The sequence below is a fragment of the Pongo abelii genome, chromosome 4, assembly GCF_028885655.2.
Source record: "Pongo abelii isolate AG06213 chromosome 4, NHGRI_mPonAbe1-v2.0_pri, whole genome shotgun sequence".
Classification (NCBI taxonomy): domain Eukaryota; kingdom Metazoa; phylum Chordata; class Mammalia; order Primates; family Hominidae; genus Pongo; species Pongo abelii.
Window position 1 is genome coordinate 102,568,463 of NC_071989.2, and position 20,810 is coordinate 102,589,272.

At 39.4% G+C, this 20,810-nt stretch overlaps 1 protein-coding gene and 1 pseudogene across 17 annotated transcripts in view; both read right to left on the reverse strand.

Annotated features, from left to right (window-relative positions):
- The window catches only part of MCTP1 (multiple C2 and transmembrane domain containing 1), a 607,542-nt gene that overhangs the window by 117,473 nt on the left and 469,259 nt on the right, over positions 1 to 20,810 (reverse strand). The window contains exon 18 of one of the 17 annotated variants that reach the window (XM_063724450.1): positions 9,648 to 13,434. The exons of the other annotated variants lie outside the window; for them this stretch is intronic. Within the exon in view, the coding sequence (XP_063580520.1) occupies positions 13,390 to 13,434 (45 nt within the window). The 3' untranslated portion in view covers positions 9,648 to 13,389. Of the gene's footprint in view, positions 1 to 9,647; positions 13,435 to 20,810 lie in introns of those variants that run through there. 17 annotated transcript variants of the gene reach the window in all.
- Positions 354 to 9,520, reverse strand: LOC134761461 (large ribosomal subunit protein uL30-like; annotated as a pseudogene).

Genomic DNA, 20,810 nt, shown 5'->3' on the forward strand with positions numbered 1-20,810 from the left:
TCCATATATAAGTGAACCCTTGCAGTTCAAACTTACGTTGTTTGAGGGTCAGCTGCATTTTCTTTTTAGTAACTGTGAATTACGTTATACCATTAGCTCGATTTTACACATGAGTAGCATGTGGCTCAAAGAGGTTTAAATATTAGGTTGCTGCAAAAGTAACTGCAGTTTCGCCATTAAATTTTTTTGCATGGTTTTCATATCTGTTAATTAATTAATTAATTTATTTATTATACTTTAAGTTCTGGGATACATGTGCAAAACATGCAGGTTTGTTACATAGGTATACATGTTCCATAGCAGTTTGCTCCACCCATCAACCCATCATCTACATTAGGTATTTCTCCTAATACTATCCCTCTCCTTGTCCCCCGCCCTCAAATAGGCCCTGGTGTTTGATGTTCCCTCCCTGTGCCCATATGTTCTCATTGTTCAACTGCCACTTATGAGTGAGAACACGGGGTGTTTGGTTTTCTGTTCCTGTGTTAGTTTGCTGAGAATGATGGTTTCCAACTTCATCCATGTCCCTGCAAAGGACATGAACTCATTATTTTTTATGGCTGCATAATATTCCACGGTGTATATGTGCCACATTTTCTTTATCCAGTCTAACATTGATGGGCATTTGGGTTGGTTCTAAGTCTTTGCTATTGTGAATAGTGCTGTAATAAACTTACATGTGCATGTGTTTTTATAGTAGAATGATTTATAATCCTTAGGGTATATACCCAGTAATGAGATTGCTGGGTCAAATGGTATTTCTAGTTCTAGATCCTTGAGGAATCACCACACTGTCTTCCACAATGGTTGAACTAATTTACACTCCCAACAACAGTGTAAAAGTGTTCTTATTTCTCCACATCCTCTCCAGCATCTGTTGTTTCCTGAATTTTTAATGATTGCCATTCTAACTGGCGTGAGATGGTATCTCACTGTGGTTTTGATTTGCATTTCTCTAATGACCAGTGATGATGAGCTTTTTTTCATGTTTGTTGGCTGCATAAATGTCTTCTTTTGAAAAGTGTCTGTTCATATCCTTCATCCACTTTTTGATGGGGTTTTTTCTTGTAAATTTGTTTAAGCTTCTTATAGATTCTGGATATTAGCCCTTTGTCAGATGGATAGATTGCAAACATTTTCTCCCACTCTGTAGGTTGCCTGTTCACTCTGATGGTAGTTACTTTTGCTGTGCAGAAGCTCTATGGTTTAATTAGATTCCATTTGTCAATTTTGGCTTTTGTTGACATTGCTTTTGGTGTTTTAGTCCTGAAGTCTTTGCCCACGCCTGTGTCCTGAATGGTATTGCCTAGGTTTTCTTCTAGGGTTTTTATGGTTTTAGGTCTTACGTTAAAGTTTTTAATCCATCTCAAGTTAATTTTTGTATAAGGTGTAAGGAAGGGTCCAGTTTCAGTTTTCGATATATGGCTAGCCAGTTTTGTCGACACCATTTATTAAATAGGGAATCCTTTCCCCACTGCTTTTGTCAGGTTTGCCAAAGATCAGATGGTTGTAAATGTGTGGTGTTATTTCTGAGGGCTCTGTTCTGTTCCATTGGTCTATATATGTGTTTTGGTACCAGTACCATACCACTTTGGTTACTGTAGCCTTGTAGTATAGTTTGAAGTCAGGTAGCATGATGCATCCAGCTTTGTTCTTTTTGCTTAGGATTGTCTTGGCTATACGGGCTCTCTTTTGATTTCATATGAAATTTAAAGTAGTTTTTTCTAATTCTGTGAAGAAAGTCAATGGTAGCTTGATGGGGATAACATTGAATCTATAAATCACTTAGGGCAGTATGGTCATTTTCACAATATTGATTCTTCCTATCCATGAGCATGGAATGTTCTTCCATTCGTTTGTGTTCTCTCTTATTTCCTTGAGCAGTGGTTTGTAGTTCTCCTTGGAGAGGTCCTTCACATCCCTTGTAAGCTGTATTCCTAGGTATTTTATTCTCTTTGTAGCAATTGTGAGTGGGAGTTTGCTCATGATTTGGCTCTCTATTATTGGTGTATAGGAATGCTTGTGATTTTTGCACATTGATTTTGTATCCTGAGACTTTGCTGAAGTTGCTTATCAGCTAAAGGAGTTTTTGGGCAGAGACAATGGGATTTTCTAAATATACAATCATGTCATCTGCAAACAGAAATACTTTGACTTCCTCTCTTCCTATTTGAATACACTTTATTTCTTTCTCTTGACTGATTGCCCTGGCCAGAACTTCCAATACTATGTTGAATAGGAGTGGTGAGAGAGGGCATCCTTGTCTTGTGCCGGTTTTCAAAGGGAATTCTTCCAGCTTTTGCCCATTCAGGATGATATTGGCTGTGGGTTTCTCCTAAATAGCTCTTATTATTTTGAGATATGTTCCATCAATACCAGTTTATTCAATGTTTTTAGCATGAAGGGGTGTTGAATTTTATTGAAGGCCTTTTCTCCATTTATTGAGATAATCATGTGGTTTTTGTCACTGGTTCTGTTTATGTGATGGATTACATTTATTGATTTGCATATGTTGAACCAGCCATGCATCCCAGGGATGAAGCTGACTTGGTAGTGGTGGACAAGCTTTTTAATGTGCTGCTGGATTTGTTTTGCCAGTATTTTATTGAGGATTTTCGCATCGATGTTCATCAGGAATATTAGCCTGAAATTTTCTTTTTTTGTTGTGTCTCTGCCAGGTTTTGGTATCAGGATGATGCTGGCCTCATAAAATGAGTTTGGGAGGAGTCCCTCTTTTTCTATTGTTTGGAATAGTTTCAGAAGGAATGGTTACCAGCTCCTCTTTGTACCTCTGGTAGAATTCAGTTGTGAATCCATCCGGTCACGGGCTTTTTTTGGTTGGTAGGCTATTAATTACTGCCTCAATTTCAGAACTTGTTATTGGTCTATTCAGGGATTCAATTACTTCCTGGTTTAGTCTTGGGAGGGTGTATGTCTCCAGGAATTTATCCATTTCTTCTAGATTTTCTAGTTTATTTGCATAGAGGTGTTTATAGTATTCTCTGATGGTAGTTTGTATTTCTGTGGGATCAGTGGTGATATTCCCTTTATCATTTTTTATTGTGTCTATTTGATTCTTCTCTCTTTTCTTCTTTATTAGTCTGGCTAGCAGTCTATCTATTTTGTTAATCTTTTCAAAAAAACCAGCCCCTGGATACACAGATTGTTTTGAAGGGTTTTTCATGTCTCTATCTCCTGCAGTTCTGCTCTGATCTTAGTTATTTCTTGTCTTCTCCTAACTTTTGAATTTGTTTGTTCTTGCTTCTCTAGTTCTTTTAATTGTGATGTTAGGGTGTCAATTCTGGACATTTTCCCATTTTCTCCTGTGGGCATTTAGTGCCATAAATTTCCCTCTAAACACTGCTTTAGCTGTGTGCCAAAGATTCTGGTACGTTGTGTCTTTGTTCTCATTGGTTTCAAAGAACTTATTTATTTCTGCCTTAATTTTGTTATTTACTCAGTAGTCATTCAGGAGCAGGTTGTTCAGTTTCCATGTAGTTGTGCAGTTTTTGAATGAGTTTCTTAATCCTGAGTTCTAATTTGATTGCACTATGGTCTGAGGGACTGTTTGTTATGAATTCTGTTCTTTTGCATTTGCTGAGGAGTGTTTTACTTCCAATTATGTGGTCGATTTTGGAATAAGTGCTATGTGGTGCTGAGAAGAATGTATATTCTGATGATTTAGGGTGGAGAGTTCTGTAGATGTCTATTAGGTCCACTTGGTCCAGAGCTGAGTTCAAGTCCTGAATATCCTTGTTAATTTTCTGTCTCGTTGATCTGTCTAATATTGACAGTGGGGTGTTAAAGTCTCCCATTATTATTATGTGGGAGTCTAAGTCTCTTTGTAGGTCTCTAAGAACTTACTTTATGAATCTGGGTGCTCCTGTATTGGGTGCATATATATATATATTTAGGATAGTTAGCTCTTCTTATTGCATTGATCCCTTTACCATTATGTAATGCCCTACTTTGTCTTTTCGATCTTTGTTAGTTTAACATCTATTTTTTTTTCAATTTGAGAGCAGGTACTGTTTATTAACTGACCAGCTTAGAAAAATAATCATGGTAGGCAACTTAGTTCATTCTTCTAATAAGCCTGTTGATCTGGTCCTCCCTGTTGCATCTCCACCTTCTACAAAATGGGTGGTCTTTTTCTTCATTCTGGCTCGTGGAGAAGATACTTTGAAGGGTCACAGGACCAACAGTATAGATCTCATGAATCAGATCCTCCATGCAGATGATGCCATATTTACCAAGAGATCGAGCAATCAAAGCATTATCTGTCCAAGCAATTTGCTTCTTATTGATTTTGCTACAACCATGCTTGTAGATTAGTTCATTTACTAACTTTAGATTTGGGTACTCCCTGCAATATATGGCTTCACAATCCTCAGCATGTTAACTGAAGCCTGTTGAGCTTCACAAACTTTCCATTGAGGATTTGATGAAGGCGAAGAAGCTGCAACAGCTTTCAGACCTTTTGGCTCACACCATTGATACCTCTGATCCTGATGACAAATGCCAATTTGGGTTCTTCAGGAACACAGAAGTGGCCAGCTTTTCTTGCCATCCTTGCCATTCAAATTTCAGTTCTGTACATCTGCCTATATTCCTTGTGATAGTGCTTCGCTTTTTCATAGAAGCTTCCTCCTTCCCTTTCAAAGCATCTTTTGGGCAAACATCTTTCTCAGGCTCTTGATCTTCAGCTCTGCAAAATTCCTTCACTTTTTCTTGAGGGTTTCTGGCACAGCAGGAACCTTCTTCTTCTTCTCTTCTACACACTCCATGGTTCCAGCTGGAAAAAGAGGAAGTTGACACATCCACTTAAAGTCTGTTTTATCAGAGAGTAGGGTTTTGACCCCTGCTTTTTTTTTTTTTTTTTTTTTTTTTTGCTTTTCATTTGCTTGGTAAATTTTCCTCCATCCCTTTATTTTGAGCCTGTGTGTGTCTTTGCTTGTGAGATAGGTCTCCTAAATACAGCACACTGATGGGTCTTGAATCTTTATCCAATTTACCAATCTGTGTCTTTTAATTGGGGCATTTAGCCTGTTACATTTAAGGCTAATATTGTTTTGTGTGAATTTGATCCCGCATTATGATGCTAGCTGGTTATTTTGCCCATTAGCTGATGCAGTTTCCTTATAGTGTCAATGGGCTTTACATTTTGGTTTGTTTTTGTGGTGGCTGGTTCTGGTTTTTCCTTTCCATATTTAGTGCTTCCTTCAGGAGCTCATGTAAGGCAGACCTGGTGGTGACAAAATCCCTCAGCATTTGCTTGTCTGTAAAGGATTTTATTTCTCCTTCACTTATGAAGCTAAGTTTGGCTGGATATGAAATTCTGGATTGAAAATTCTTTTCTTTAAGAATGTTGAATATTGGCCCCCACTCTCTTCTGGCTTGTAGGGCTTCTGCAGAGAGGTCCACTGTTAGTCCGATAGGCTTACCTTTGTGGGTAACCTGATCTTTCTCTCTGGCTGCCCTTAACATTTTTTCCTTCGTTTCAACCTTGGTGAATCCAACAATTATGTGTCTTGGGGTTGCTCTTCTCGAGGAGTATCTTTGTGGTGTTCTCTGTATTTGCTGAATTTGAATATTGGCCTGTCTTGCTAGGTTGGGGAAGTTCTCCTGGATAATATCCTGAAGTGTATTTTCCAACTTGGTTGCATTTTCTCTGTCACCTTCAGGTACACCAATCAAATGTAGGTTTGGTCTTTTCACATAGTCCCATATTTCTTGGAGGCTTTGTTCATTCCTTTTCATTCTTTTTTCTCTAATCTTGTCTTCATGCTTTATTTCATTAAGTTGATCTTCAATCTGTGATATCCTTTCTTCTGCTTGATTGATTTTGGGATTGATACTTGTGTATGCTTCACGAAGTTCTTGTGGTGTGTTTTTCAGCTCTGTCAGGTCATTTATTTTCTTCTCTAAATTGGTTTTTCTAGTTAGCAATTCCTCTAACCTTTTATCAAGGTTCTTAGCCTCCTTGCATTGGGCTAGAACATGCTCCTTTAGCTCAGAGGAGTTTGTTATTACCCACCTTCTGAAGCCTATTATTCGTCAAACTCATTTTCTGTTCAGTTTGTTCTCTTGCTGGTGAGGAGTTGTGATCCTTTGGAGAAGAGGCATTCTGGTTTTTGGAATTTTCAGCCTTTTTGCGCTGGTTTTTCCTCATCTTCATGGACTTATCTACCTTTGGTCTTTGCTGTTGGTGACCTTCGGATGGAGTTTTTGCGTGGTCATCCTTTTTGTTGATGTTGATGCTATTGCTTTCTATTTGTTAGTTTTCCTCTAACAGTCAGGCTCTTCTTCTGCAGGTCTGCTGGAGTTTGCTGGGGGTCCACCCTGTTTGCCTGGGTATCACCAGCAGAGGCTGTAGAACAGCAAAGATTGCTGCCTGTTCCTTCCTCTGGAATCTTCATCCCAGAGGGGCACCTGCCAGATGCCAGCTGGAGCTCTCCTGTATGAGGTGTCTGTCGACATGTGCTGGGAGGTGTCTCCCAGTCAGGAGGCACAGGGGTCAAGGACCCACTTAAAGAAGCAGACTGTCCCTTGGCAGAGCTTGAGCGCAGTGCTGGGAGATCCCCTGGTCTCTTCAGAGCTGACAGGCAGGAACATTTAAGTCTGCTTAAGCTGCTCCCACAGTCACTCCTTCCCCCAGGTGCTCTGTCCCGGAGAGGTGTCAGTTTTATCTATAAGCCCCTGACTATGGCTGGTGCCTTTCTTTCAGAGATGCCCTGCCCAGAGAGGAGGAATCTAGAGAGGCAGTCTGGCTACGGTAGCTTTGCTGAGCTGTGGTGGGCTCTGCCCAGTCCGAACTTCCCGGCAGCTTTGTTTATACTGTGAGGGGTACTCAAGCCTCAGCAATGGTGGGTGTCCCTGCCCACTACCAAGCTTCAGGGTCCCAGATCAACTTTAGACTGCTGTGCTGGCAGCAAGAATTTCAAGCCAGTGGATCTTAGCTTGCTGGTCTCCGTGGGATCCGCTGAGCAAGACAACTTGGCTCCCTGGCTTCAGCCCCCTTTCCAGGGGAGTGAACAGTTCTGTCTCTCTGGTGTTCCAGGAGCCACTGGGGTATGAAAAAAACAACAACAACAACAACAAAAAACTCTAGCAGTTAGCGTAGTGTCTGCCCAAATGGCCGCCTAGTTTTGTGCTTGAAACCCAGGGCCCTGGTGGCGTAGGCACCCGAGGGAATCTCCTGATCTGTGGGTTGTGAAGACCACGGGAAAAGCATAGTATCTGGGCCAGAATGCACTGTTCCTCACGGCATGGTCCCTCACGGCTTCCCTTGACTAGGGGAGGGAGTTCCCCAACCCCTTGCATTTCCTGGGTGAGGCGACGCCCCACCCTGCTTCAGCTCACCCTCTGTGGGCTGCACCCACTGTCTAACAAGTCCCAATGAGATGAACCGGGTACCTCATTTGAAAATGTAGAAATCACCCGCCTTCTGCGTTGGTCTCTCTGGGAGCTGCAGACCACAGCTGTTCCTATTCGGCCATCTTGCCCAGAAATCCATTTTAAAATTTTTAAATGGCAAAACCGCAATTACGTTTCCACCAACCTAATAAGATGCTAACGATCACATAGCAGAGCCAGTTTTCTGGCTGACTCCAGAACCTTGGCTCTTAAACACTATGCGTGTCTCTCTTCAGCTCCACATCATGGTCAGTTAACAGGGACAGATGAACACAACAGGATGGGAATAGAAGGAGACATGGGGGAAAGGAAAAATAAAAGAGGAGAAAAAGATGTCCTAAAAGAAAGGGAGCATGCAAAAATAGATGAGAGAAAAGTAAGGTAGAGTAAAGAAAGGTAACAGAGAAAATGAAGGATATGGGACAGAGATGGAATGTGTTCACAATTCTGCCTCAGAAGTGTATAATCTTCTGAACTCTCAGAATGAGTTTTTTTCTTGAAGGTTCAGCCCTGAGTATTAGCAACACACAACTGCCAGCTCTTCACTATAAGCTTCTATCTCTCTTCTTGTATCATCCACTCCTTTGCATGAGTCTATGCTATGCTGTCTCGCTATTCATCCTGCTTTGTGAGTAGCTCTTACCACCTCATGGAAAATGCAGCCACACTCTTTATAGTATCTAACTCAGCAGAGGCAGCATTCGGCATGTTTCATGTCAATTCCCAGGAAAGAGTCTGGTATTTTTTACACTGCAAATACATTCTTCTCTGTTACCATCTACAGAGGTAAACAAAAGATTAAAACAACAAAACCAAAACCAAACTCCTTTATTTTTCTGGCCACAGACCAGGAAAACATCACCTTTTAGTATCCTTCCACAGGTAGGAGAAAGGGTGAATGTTAGAAACTCACTCTCAAGAAGTACAACTATTTACATGGGCTTGTATACATCACAGTAAGCTATCCCTGACATTTGTATTTATAATTAAGTATCCAAAAATATTAAAAGTAGCCCTTGCAGTATTAGAAGACAACTTCTCTGCTTTTACTTCCAAATTTAATATTTATTTTTAAAAATCAACATTTCTTTTCTCATGGAATTTTAGGATCTTCTATAGAGTAAGAGATGACACAGGTTTTAAAAGTTCACATTGGGACCATTGAGGTGTCTATCAATTTACCAGCTGGAAATAGCTCTCAGATCTAATGTCTATCATGCTGATGGTCTTTCATGGAATTATGCTATGTAACTGTGGGTTTCTTTAAGTCCTATTTAATTCCAGCATCTCCAATATGAGAATTTATGTATCTGACTAAGTTCCTTACGGAGGAAATATATATTTGAGGGTGAACATTCCTCATGTTTCCACATGGGGGTGCTACTTCATGGTCACGCTCTTCTCAGTCTTCCTCTTGACAGAGATTTCTAAACACAGACAAGATGGGTCATTTCTTAAATTTCACTGACTCTTCTTAAACTGAGAGGAAATATAGAATGGTGAATAAACACTGAGTATAGTCGCAGGTTTAGCTCCAATTCTACCACCCATTAATTGGGGCACTTTGGGTGAACTATGGCCCAAACAATCATGCAGGATTGTTATGAAGGTAATGGATGTGCCTTGTAAATGGTAAAACATTAACAAATTAAAGATAATTAGATCCAGATCCTAGTCCATGTCTAGATATAAAAGACTCTGCTGTTAGATTATCAGAAGACATGATGCTATAGACGTCTTTAAAGTGTAGGCTACTGAAGTGCAGGGTCAAGAACTCAACACCAATATTAGTAAAACATCCAGCATTGCCAACAGATTGGAGACTGAGAGTTAAGTTGATAAGCAGAAATGCCAAGAAAATTTCTAGGTGCTCAGACTGCTCTATGACTACAGAATAAAGTAGTTCCAAGTTGATGACATCAAATCAAGGCTATTCCTGAAAAGGTTAAAATGGGCCTATAGATTATGTTCTGGTTTATCCAATCGTCCATCACTAGGTCTCCAACAGGAACTTTCAAACCACTGCTATATGTTTCCAATTTGCAACAAATTATAAAACACTTGTTTTGTCTTTTGGAACCCTACACAAATAAAAATATGTTTGCAAAAGATTTTTTGTAAGATCCTTGTGCAGTTTTTAAACTCCCAAATGTAAATGCTAGAAATAATTTTTGAATGTACTTTAAGGACACACTGAATGTTTTCTTCTTACAGCTGATACACACCTGACATTTTAGCCATTGAGCACAGTGTTCCATCTTGTCTCCAGGGTCCATTTTTAGGAGTCAAAGGTGCTTAAATAAGAATCCTTTGTGTAATGAAATTTGCTAAGCTTTAATGAGTTTTATTTTAAAAGCTCTTTACAAATTAAATTCAGGTTAACATGTTTAAGAATGTAAATGTTCACAATTTTATGGGAACACAATATATACATATTTCTGAGGCAAATATACTATTTTAGGCTCTTAAGTTTTTCAGGATCACTAATTCTAGGCATACACATCTTCTGGTGGCAAATATTTAGATATTTAGTTCTTGCAATAACAATAAAAAAGATGAGATGAAATCTGTTAATGCTAATAATATTCAGGCTAGAGAGAAGGGAAAAAGATAAATTCAAAAGAAGAAACACTTCTACGGACTCCTTTACTGATCAAGTAGCAACCTAAGACAAGCTTCTTTAATGAACCTGCTGATGCTTGATTAGGGTATTAAAAGATTTTTGAAAAATGGGGCAATCCCAAGGGCTCTACAGTTTCTGTGGTATCCTTAATTAATTCCACTTTGAGTTCATTATTCAACAGCTGCTATAGGAAAATAAAAGGTCTGCATCTCTTTACACAAATGTTTGAGAGTTATTTTATAATGCATTCCCTCCTTGCATAAGCCATTTGTTCTAAACTAGATTAAGAGAAAATACAATGAGAAGCTACTTCCATTGCCAAGGGGGTTAGAAAAGTTATCCAGTTTTACCTGTACTTTCTTCAATGTAAGAAAAGAAAGTTCCCAAGTAATCACCACATCTTCCCCAAGAAGACCCAAGATTTCAAAGCTTCATTTCTACCTAAGGTTATTTTTGCTGGGAAAATATGTCTGTGATTTCTTTGATCGACAATGTGGACATTTATATCTCCCTCTATAAATTGTTTTGAAAACATGTATTTGGCTTCTTTGACTCATGGTTTCCAGCTTATCCTTTGACTTCTTCTCTCAGTCATTTTCACACAGGTTCTCTTCTCTTGCTTTGGGCTAGCTGAACACACACACACACACGCACACACACACACACACACACTCCCCTACTCGCCTTCAGAATGATTTCATGACAAGTGGCCTGGTTGTGAGCACTACCTTAAATTCCAGCTGCCCTGTTGGCTCCTGTACTTACAAAGTCTGAATTTATTGTGGGCCCTTGTAGTGCAATTTTTGACACATCATTAAGCTCCCTTTTCATTGGGAGCCTAAGGGCATATTCAGGCTCACTGCGAAGAGTGCGCCTAAATAATGGTTAAAACACGTGTCATGAGCTGCAAGGGGCTTGTTTGCCAGCAGGGCAAACAGTTCACTGTAGCTCAAGCAATACCCTACAACAGGGTGGGTAGAGATAATGAGATAACCACACACCACAAGTGAGCTGTTCATCTTTGTCTTCAAGCATCTAAGAACACAGTTATCTCAGTAGGATGGTGCACCCTGGAGAGTTATAAATATCTTTCAGAAAGGTAAAGAAAAACAGTCAAAGAAAATGCATCTGAAAAAAATAAGCAAAAGAACACTGGTGGACAATTTTTTAAAGCAAAATTTCAGCTATACCAGAACTTATTGGATCAGGCCAATAAGTTCTGTGTGCTTTTTTTTTGTCATTATGTTTTATTTTAATTGTATGCAGATTTATTCTAATGTTATGATGCTAATCAACCTGTGTAGCTATAATAAAATAAAGGCAATGTCAACACCTCATCAACTAATCACACTGCTTCTTTCATTCTGGACACTGTATCCTCCCTACACAACACCGAAGCACTATAAAAATTATTTATACAAATAAACTATTATCTAAAGACTGAAAAGGCATAATAAATTATGCGTAATATGGACCAATTATGTGGTAATTTCTTTGTTTTAATTATTTGCATAGTTTTAATGAAGGGGTTGCTAGAAGGTGGAACCATTTTTATATTTAATGGAAAAAACAAATTTGTTTTTAAGAATGAAAACAAATATAATTAGCTCTTAAATTAGAGGCATACTAATGTATGCATGTTCCTAAATTATTACCAGTATTATTACTTTGTGCTATCAAAACTTTTCTCTCTGGAGCGCAGATATTGGCTACTCAAGTTATTTTTCCCATTTCTGTTAAATGTATTAATATCTTGCTGTTCATCAAGTGCCAAAATAAAGGTTAAAAAAGTTCCCTAGATTATCTGCAGAAGAAAAATTGGGGTGGGTGATGACAACTATGATCTTTCAAGATGTAGTTTACGAATGCATAATAACTTAAGAAAGTGAGAAAAAAAATAGATTTATCAAGAAAAGAGAGAACTAGCCTAAATTCAACACAGCAAATCAGCAAATTTCTTCAGGGAAAGACATCAAATTTGAAAGGCATCAATACTTTTCTGCTGTCACCAAACTGTTATTTATGCTCATGTACCAGCTGGATTTGTGTATGTGCGTGCATAATCTTTTTCTCACCACTGATGTCATCATTAAAGCTGTGCAAGAATTTTGATTTCGCTTTGCACAATCTTCAGGGGAGACTTGGACATTATGGTGAAAGTTTGTGACAAGTTTGTAAAAGTAAGAAATGCAGGCTTTAAGGCAGTGAAATGTCACCACTGCAAAACAGAGGAAGCTTTCCCAAGTGTGTATTATTTTGTCTGCCCAGTCTGCATTGAAGGAACCACACAGGGCAATTGCAAAGAAATAGGTAGTTAACCACTTTTGGTAGGGAAAGAAAGATATTTAACGTTACCCATATAACACTCTCCATAACTAGCTGTCCCTTTTGAATATTCAAACATATTCTAGAATATCAAGACACATATATTTTTTACAATGTGCAGAAAGATACAAGCCACTGTGCATGTGATTCCCAAAGCACAAGCTACAACTGCGTTTTATCACTGTAAACCTTATCTATGAGGTTTATAAAGGCTTCGAGATACTAAAACTTTTAGGATTTTTTGGTTATGAAATTTCAAAGCTGCAATGAATTAATTTTCAGACGAGGAGGAAGTAACCAGGAACAGTAGGCAGTGGCAGGCCATTATGAGAAAGAGACATCATAGGGCAATTCAAAGGCCGCCAATTCCAGTCAGAGATCTTAGGGTACATGAGTGGCAATCTGGACAGAGTGTGGAGGGTCTAACCCACAATAACCTATCTCAAAACAAAACTTCATTAGGAGACCTGGTAACTGGATTTAAAGATAATGTGTCATTATAACACATTCTCTCTCTCTCTCTTTTCTTTTTTTTTTTTTTTTTGAGATGGAGTTTTACTCTTGTTGCCCAGGCTGGAGTGCAATGGTGCGATCCCTGCTCAATGCAACTGCAACCTCCGCCTCCCAGGTTCAGCAATTCTCCTGCCTCAGCCGCCTGAGTAGCTGGGATTACAAGTGTGCACCACCACACCCAGCTAGTTTTGTATTTTTAGTAGAGATGGGGTTTCACCATGTTGATCAGTCTTGAACTCCTAACCTCAAGTAATGCACCCGCCTCAGCCTCCCAAAGTGCTGGGATTACACACATGAGGCACCATGCCTGGCCCTGTAATGCATTCTCATTCTTAGTTTAGTTAGCAGTTGAAGAATGCTTAGATTTAAGGTTTGAGCATTGAGGAAGGGATTTTGAAAGGGAAGGTGATTTTAATTATTAACTGATACTACTATGATGATGATTACCTGATTTTTACGAAGCATCTTCTAAGAGTAGCTCAGTTATAAACTCTTTTCTTGCATTTTCTTACTTAGTTCTCACAAAAGCCTGCAAGGTAGATATGAGTTTCAGCATTCTGAAAAAGGAGGTAACTGAAGGTCAAGGTTGGATAACTTATCCAAAGTGAGAAATATAACAGAAAGGAGTGAGTTACAATAGCCAGGGTGTGATCTGGCTCTGAGACAGACAGTGGCAAGTGACTTAACGACTCTGGGCTTTGTTGTCCTCATCTAGAGGACTGTTGTTTGTCAAGAGTACAGATGCTATGTACAGCAACTCAATAGTGGCTGATTCATAATACACCCACTAAAAGGGTTGCTTCTGGCAGTGCTATATCCCCATGACTTCTCATAACCACATCTTCCTTAGCAGAGTCATTTATATCTGGGCCTGTCTTACTTCAATGCTCTTGCCCTCTCAAGAGAATTCTTCAGGCCGGGAGCGGTGGCTCATGCCTGTAATCCCAGCACTTTGGGAGACCAAGGCATGTGGATCACGAGGTCAGGAGATTGAGACCACCCTGACTAACACGGTGAAACCCCATCTCTACTAAAAACACAAAAAATTAAGTGGGTGTGGTGGTGGGCACCTGTAGTCCCAGCTACTCGGGAGGCTGAGGCAGGAGAATGGTGTGAACCCGGGAGGCAGAGATTGCAGTGAGCCGAGATGGTGCCACTGCACTCCAGCCTGGGCAACAGAGCAAGACTCCGTCTCAAAACAAACAAACAAACAAACAAACCAACAAAAAAATTAGCCAGGCATGGTGGCACACGCCTGTAGTCCCAGCTACTTGGGAGGCGGAGGCAGAAAAATCGCTTGAACCCAGGAGGCGGAGGTTGCAGTGAGCCAAGATCACACCACTGCACTCCAGCCTGGGCGACAGAGCAAGACTCCGTCTCAAAAAAAAAAAAAAAAAAAAAACAAAAAACCAAAGAGAGAGAGTTCTTTAAACTGGATTGTGGGAAGAAGTGAGTGAAAGGATAAACCCATCTGTAGGTCTGCACTGTGTCGCTGAGAGGTGCCAATGGTATACAAAATGCTAACCAGTCCTCCAGGGCTTACTATACAGCTAGGGGAGAAAACGCACACATAGGGCCAATTTAATACATAAAACATGATATGGTGTTGTTAAGCGACAGAATGAATAGTAAAGACAGACAGCACTTAAGGAGTTGAGGAGTTTTCATTGCTATATTTCTTCACCTTCTTCAGTCTCCTGTGCTTTTCTAGTTACCATGGTGGCTGAAATCAACTTAGATTCTTTATAAAGATACGCGGGGTTGAGATTTAATGCTGGAAGATTTATACTATGAAATTCCCTTTCCCTAGTGATTGCATGATTTCACAGTCTGAGCCTTTGTCTTGGGAATAGATTTAAAAGACCCACCTGATTGCCCATAGTTTTGTCCTAAGCAGAACCGTAGTTTCTTGTATAAACCACAGCTGATAAAATTTGCAATTTCCTATTTATAACATCTTCGCTTTTCTTAGACAAAAGGGCAAGATGAAAGCAAAGAGGTTTTAATTGGGAATATGTTCTGTTATATAGAGGACCATTAGTAATGCCAATCTTAGAGCATTGTTTGTTTGTTTTTACCCCTTCCCTAAAACCAAATCTTGTTGAAATATCTGACTTTTAATCTCTTTCCAGGAAGATTCTATGGGTTTGACAGAAGCAAAAATGAGTCACTCTCTCAGGTAGGGCAAGCAGTAGAGCACAGTGGTTAAGAACACAGGGAGGCCCTGTGCAGTGACTCACACCTGTAATCCCAGCACTTTGGGAGGCCAAGGTGGGAGGATCACTTGAGAACACAAGTTCCAGACCAGCCTGGGAAACATAGCAAGACCTCACCTCTACTAAAAATAAAAAAAACATTAGCCAGGGCATGGTGGTGCACACCTGTAGTCCCAGATGCTCGGGAGGCTGAGGTAGGAGGATCACTTCAGCCCAGGAGATTGAAACTGCAGTGAGCCATGTTCATGCCACTGCACTCCAGCCTGGGCAACAGTGCAACACCCTGTCTCAAACAAACAAAACAAAGCAAAATAAAAATGACACAGGGAACTAGCATGTTTGGTTAAGAATCTGAGATTCACTACTTCAGAGTTATGGATCCCTAGACGAATTACTTCACTCCTCTGCCCCTTGGTCTCTTGATCTGTAAAGTGAAGATAATAGAGTAACTACCATATGAGATTGTACCAAAGCCTGGCAGAGACACAACAAAAAAAGAGAATTTTAGACCAATATCCTTGATGAACATTGATGCAAAAATCCTCAATAAAATACTGGCAAACAGAATCCAGCAGCACATCAAAAAGCTTATCCACCATGATCAAGTGGGCTTCATCCCTGGGATGCAAGGCTGGTTCAATATACGCAAATCAATAAATGTAATCCAGCATATAAACAGAACCAAAGACAAAAACCACATGATTATCTCAATAGATGCAGAAAAGGCCTTTGACAAAATTCAACAACCCTTCATGCTAAAAACTCTCAATAAATTAGGTATTGATGGGACGTATCTCAAAATAATAAGAGCTATTTATGACAAACCCACAGCCAATATCATACTGAATGGGCAAAAACTGGAAGCATTCCCTTTGAAAACTGGCACAAGACAGGGATGCCCTCTCTCACCACTTCTATTCAACATAGTGTTGGAAGTTCTGGCCAGGGCAATTAGGCAGGAGAAGGAAATCAAGGGTATTCAAGTAGGAAAAGAGGAAGTCAAATTGTCCCTGTTTATAGATGACATGATAGTATATCTAGAAAACCCCATTGTCTCAGCCCAAAATCTCCTTAAGCTGATAAGCAACTTCAGCAAAGTCTCAGGATACAAAATCAATGGGCAAAAATCACAAGCATTCTTATACATCAATAACAGACAAACAGAGAGCCAAATCATGAGTGAACTCCCATTCACAATTGCTTCAAAGAGAATAAAATACCTAGGAATCCAACTTACAAGGGATGTGAAGGACCTCTTCAAGGAGAACTACAAACCACTGCTCAAGGAAATAAAAGAGGATACAAACAAATGGAAGAACATTCCATGCTCATGGGTAGGAAGAATCAATATCATGAAAATGGCCATCCTTCCCAAGGTAATTTACAGATTCAATGCCATCCCCATCAAGTTACCAATGACTTTCTTCACAGAATTGGAAAAAACTACTTTAAAGTTCATATGGAACCAAAAAAGAGCCCGCATCGCCAAGTCAATCCTAAGCCAAAAGAACAAAGCTGGAGGCATCACACTACCTGACTTCAAACTATACTACAAGGCTACAGTAACCAAAACAGCATGGTACTGGTACCAAAACAGAGATATAGATCAATGGAACAGAACAGAGCCGTCAGAAATAATGCCACATATCTACAACTATCTGATCTTTGACAAACCTGAGAAAAACAAGAAATGGGGAAAGGATTCCCTATTTAATAAATGGTGCTGGGAAAACTGGCTAGCCATATGTAGAAAGCTGAAACTGGATCCCTTCCTTACACCTTATACAAAAATCAATTCAAGATGGATTAAAGACTTACATGTTAGACCTAAAACCATAAAAACCCTAGAAGAAAACCTAGGCATTACCATTCAGGACATAGGCATGGGCAAGGACTTCATGTCTAAAACACCAAAAGCAATGGCAACAAAAGCCAAAATTGACAAATGGGATCTAATTAAACTCAAGAGCTTCTGCACAGCAAAGGAAACTACCATCAGAGTGAACAGGCAACCTACAAAATGGGAGAAAATTTTCGCAACCTACTCGTCTGACAAAGGGCTAATATCCAGAATCTACAATGAACTCCAACAAATTTACAAGAAAAAAACAAACAACCCCATCAAAAAGTGGGCGAAGGATATGAACAGACACTTCTCAAAAGAAGACATTTATGCAGCCAAAAAACACATGAAAAAATGCTCAACATCACTGGCCATCAGAGAAATGCAAATCAAAACCACAATGAGATACCATCTCACACCAGTTAGAATGGCAATCATTAAAAAGTCAGGAAACAACAGGTGCTGGAGAGGATGTGGAGAAATAGGAACACTTTTACACTGTTGGTGGGACTGTAAACTAGTTCAACCCTTGTGGAAGTCAGTGTGGCGATTCCTCAGGGATCTAGAACTAGAAATTCCATTTGACCCAGCCATCCCATTACTGGGTATATACCCAAAGGACGATAAATCATGCTGCTATAAAGACACATGCACACGTATGTTTATTGCAGCATTATTCACAATAGCAAAGACTTGGAACCAACCCAAATGTCCAACAATGATAGACTGGATTAAGGAAATGTGGCACATATACACCATGGAATACTATGCAGCCATAAAAAATGATGAGTTCGTGTCCTTTGTAGGGACATGGATGAAACTGGAAATCATCATTCTCAGTAAACTATCGCAAGAACAAAAAACCAAACACCGCATATTCTCACTCATAGGTGGGAACTGAACAATGAAAACACATGGACACAGGAAGGGGAACATCAGACTTCAGGGACTGTTGTGGGGTGGGGGGATGGGGGAGGGATAGCATTGGGAGATATACCTAATGCTAGATGACGAGTTGGTGGGTGCAGCGCACCAGCATGGCACATGTATACATATGTAAGTTACCTGCACGTTGCGCACATGTACCATAGAGCCTAAAGTATAATAATAATAATAGTAATAATAAAAAATAAATAAATAAATAAAATAAAATAAAATAAAATAAAATAAAATAAAAAAAAAGAGATTGTTATTATACTTAAATGAGTTACTATTTCTAGAGTCCTTAGAACAAAGCCTGGTACATGGTATAAGCCCAACTTAGGTTAAAAGAGTTGAGCTTTCTTGCGCATATCTGGAGCTAGTTTTCTTTAAGTATCTTTCATGTCAGAGGGATGAAAATGCAAATATCTAAAATCTGAAGCACTTGGGTTTCAGGGTAAAGATGAGAGACAGGGATACTGGTTAATTGACAGTCATCTCTTAAAGTAGAATGAGCCCTACTAAGGCTCCCAGGTCAGATTATTCTTCATGCTCACATAAGGCTAAAGTATTAATTTATATATTCAACTACACTTGCCAGGAGTCAGAAAAGCAGACATTCTGAGGAACTGCTCTTGGACAGAACTTGTGGCAATGATATTTAGACATTCCTTCACATACCACTATTTGATTTAAAGCAGTGATCTGTTGACTGGGTCATTGGCAATGCACATCCCTTCCATTTTTTGGAAATACACCTGTTTCTTGGATTTGATTTGGCTCTTAATTCAAACAGAACTCCAAGTGCTCTGAAACAAAATCAACCTAAAATTATACATTTATCTAGAGTTACATTTAGGCCATATGGTTTAAGTTGTCCAAATGTCACAGAAGCAACAGCAACAGCCATCATCGTACTTTACACTTACCCAGCATCTTTCCTGCCAGAATATTATGTAAGTTATAAAAGTTTCATTAAGGCAGAGGTGTTAACCCTAATTCCAAAAGGACAGTCATTTAGCTGCTGTTTCAGTTTAGCTGTGCTTCATAGTGAATTGATACATAAGAGTTACTTGAAGTCAATATAAAGTCTCATGATAGTATTCTTATAACTGAAAATGTCTCAACTGCAAATTCCTATGATATGGAGGACATGTGGGAGATATGTAGAACCAATACCTTCCTCCTGGATCTCTGAGAAGATGCAACTAAGTTATTAGGCTCACTGCACTAGAGTCAGAGAACAATACTGGAATGCTATTTCCAGAAACTCCCATACAATGCACTGGAAAAGTCTGGGCAGAGAAGGCATCTCAGTACATACCTTAAGTCTTTACCCATTTGAACGTGAAATTCTCTATCATATTAGTAGATCTGCTTCTTAGCATCCAGCACTATCTAGCCAGATACATAGGAAGTGCTCCATAGATAAATGTTGAGTGGACAAATAAATGTATTAAATGCATGGTTGTCCTGTTGCAAGCATAACATTCAGAGAGTTTTAGAGTATATATTTTGAGTAGATGTGAGGGATTTTGGCATAGAAAAGGCAACAAGATGATGCTGGGCAAGGAGGATGATGATCGGGTAGCCAGGGGCAGATGTGGACTGATTGGACTGAAGGGATCCTCAGAGGTCTTGGTGTTAAAATTCTCTAAGTAGTATAGTGCAATTAAAGACCATATTCCATTATAATTTTTCCCACTATTAGTCCCAGAATATTTAACGTCTCTGAAATTGTCTAAGCCAGAATATTGTGAATATCTATGCTTTTTTGCTCATTAATCAACCAACCAACCAATGCATGAACTGATCAACCAGGCCATGTGCTGGAACACAGAGATAAATACTCCCATCAGATACCATCCCTATGGTCAGTAAGCTCACAGAGAAGTACAAAAGGTCAAAATTCACCTTCAGAAATATGTTTCAGTTTTTTTCCCATACTGGTACTTTTCTATTTCCGCCAAGTTGAAGCTATCTCCACTGAATATCCACAAAATTTTATAATCAACTGTAGCCATGTGCTTACATATACATCACATTACTCCCAGATTCTGCTTTACCTACTCACCCAGATTAGGAGCTCATTAAGCCAATATGTAGTATTTTCCCTGCTGTCAAGTTTTCACACTGGAATACTAAAAAACTCCAGGGTTGACACAGCAGTTTGCTGAGGGTATGCAGAGAAAAGGCTCAATAAAATAGAATATTTTTTCTTGGTAGTAATATTAAAAAGATATAAAATAAACAAGAAAATGGCTCAGAATAGAATGTCTAAGTCATATATATTTAAAAATAATATAAGAGACTTCAAAAATAATTCTTGCCCACCATGATCCCTCTCAGGCTGGGCCCACCCAAACCTCCCTGGGATGCACATTCTCTCTTCTACTGATGATGAAGTATCTGGGAAGCATTGCAAAGCAAACCGAAACGATGGATTTGAAGCCTGGCTCTGGCACTTCCTCACTGTGTGATCTCAGGCAAATTTTCTTTTAGATCTTTGATTTTTCTCTTCCATGAAATGCTAAAATAACAGCACCTTCTTTAAAAGATGACTATAAAGATCACATGATGACATTTGCACACTGCCTAGCATATAATATATGCTCAATAAATATTCATTTGCCTTAATTGAAAGAAACTAATTCACAAATCAAATTCTAGGACTTTCGATACCCTCAGTTCAGTATTTAATTATGTCCTCTGGTGATAATTAGTGATCTAGAGCAATGACCTCAGGCAAAGCACCGGAAATACAGTTGCATGTGACACCACAGAGGATACAGAGCCCTGTCCTTTGAATTAACCTGGAATCACCATCAATGAATCCCATATGCTAAAACAGGGCTGGGTTCAAAGTGACACTCATCTTAGACTCAGCGTAGCTGGAAAAAAAAAAATCCTCCTTTCCCCCAGCTCTCAGGGGGATTCTTGGAGCCATCTAAGT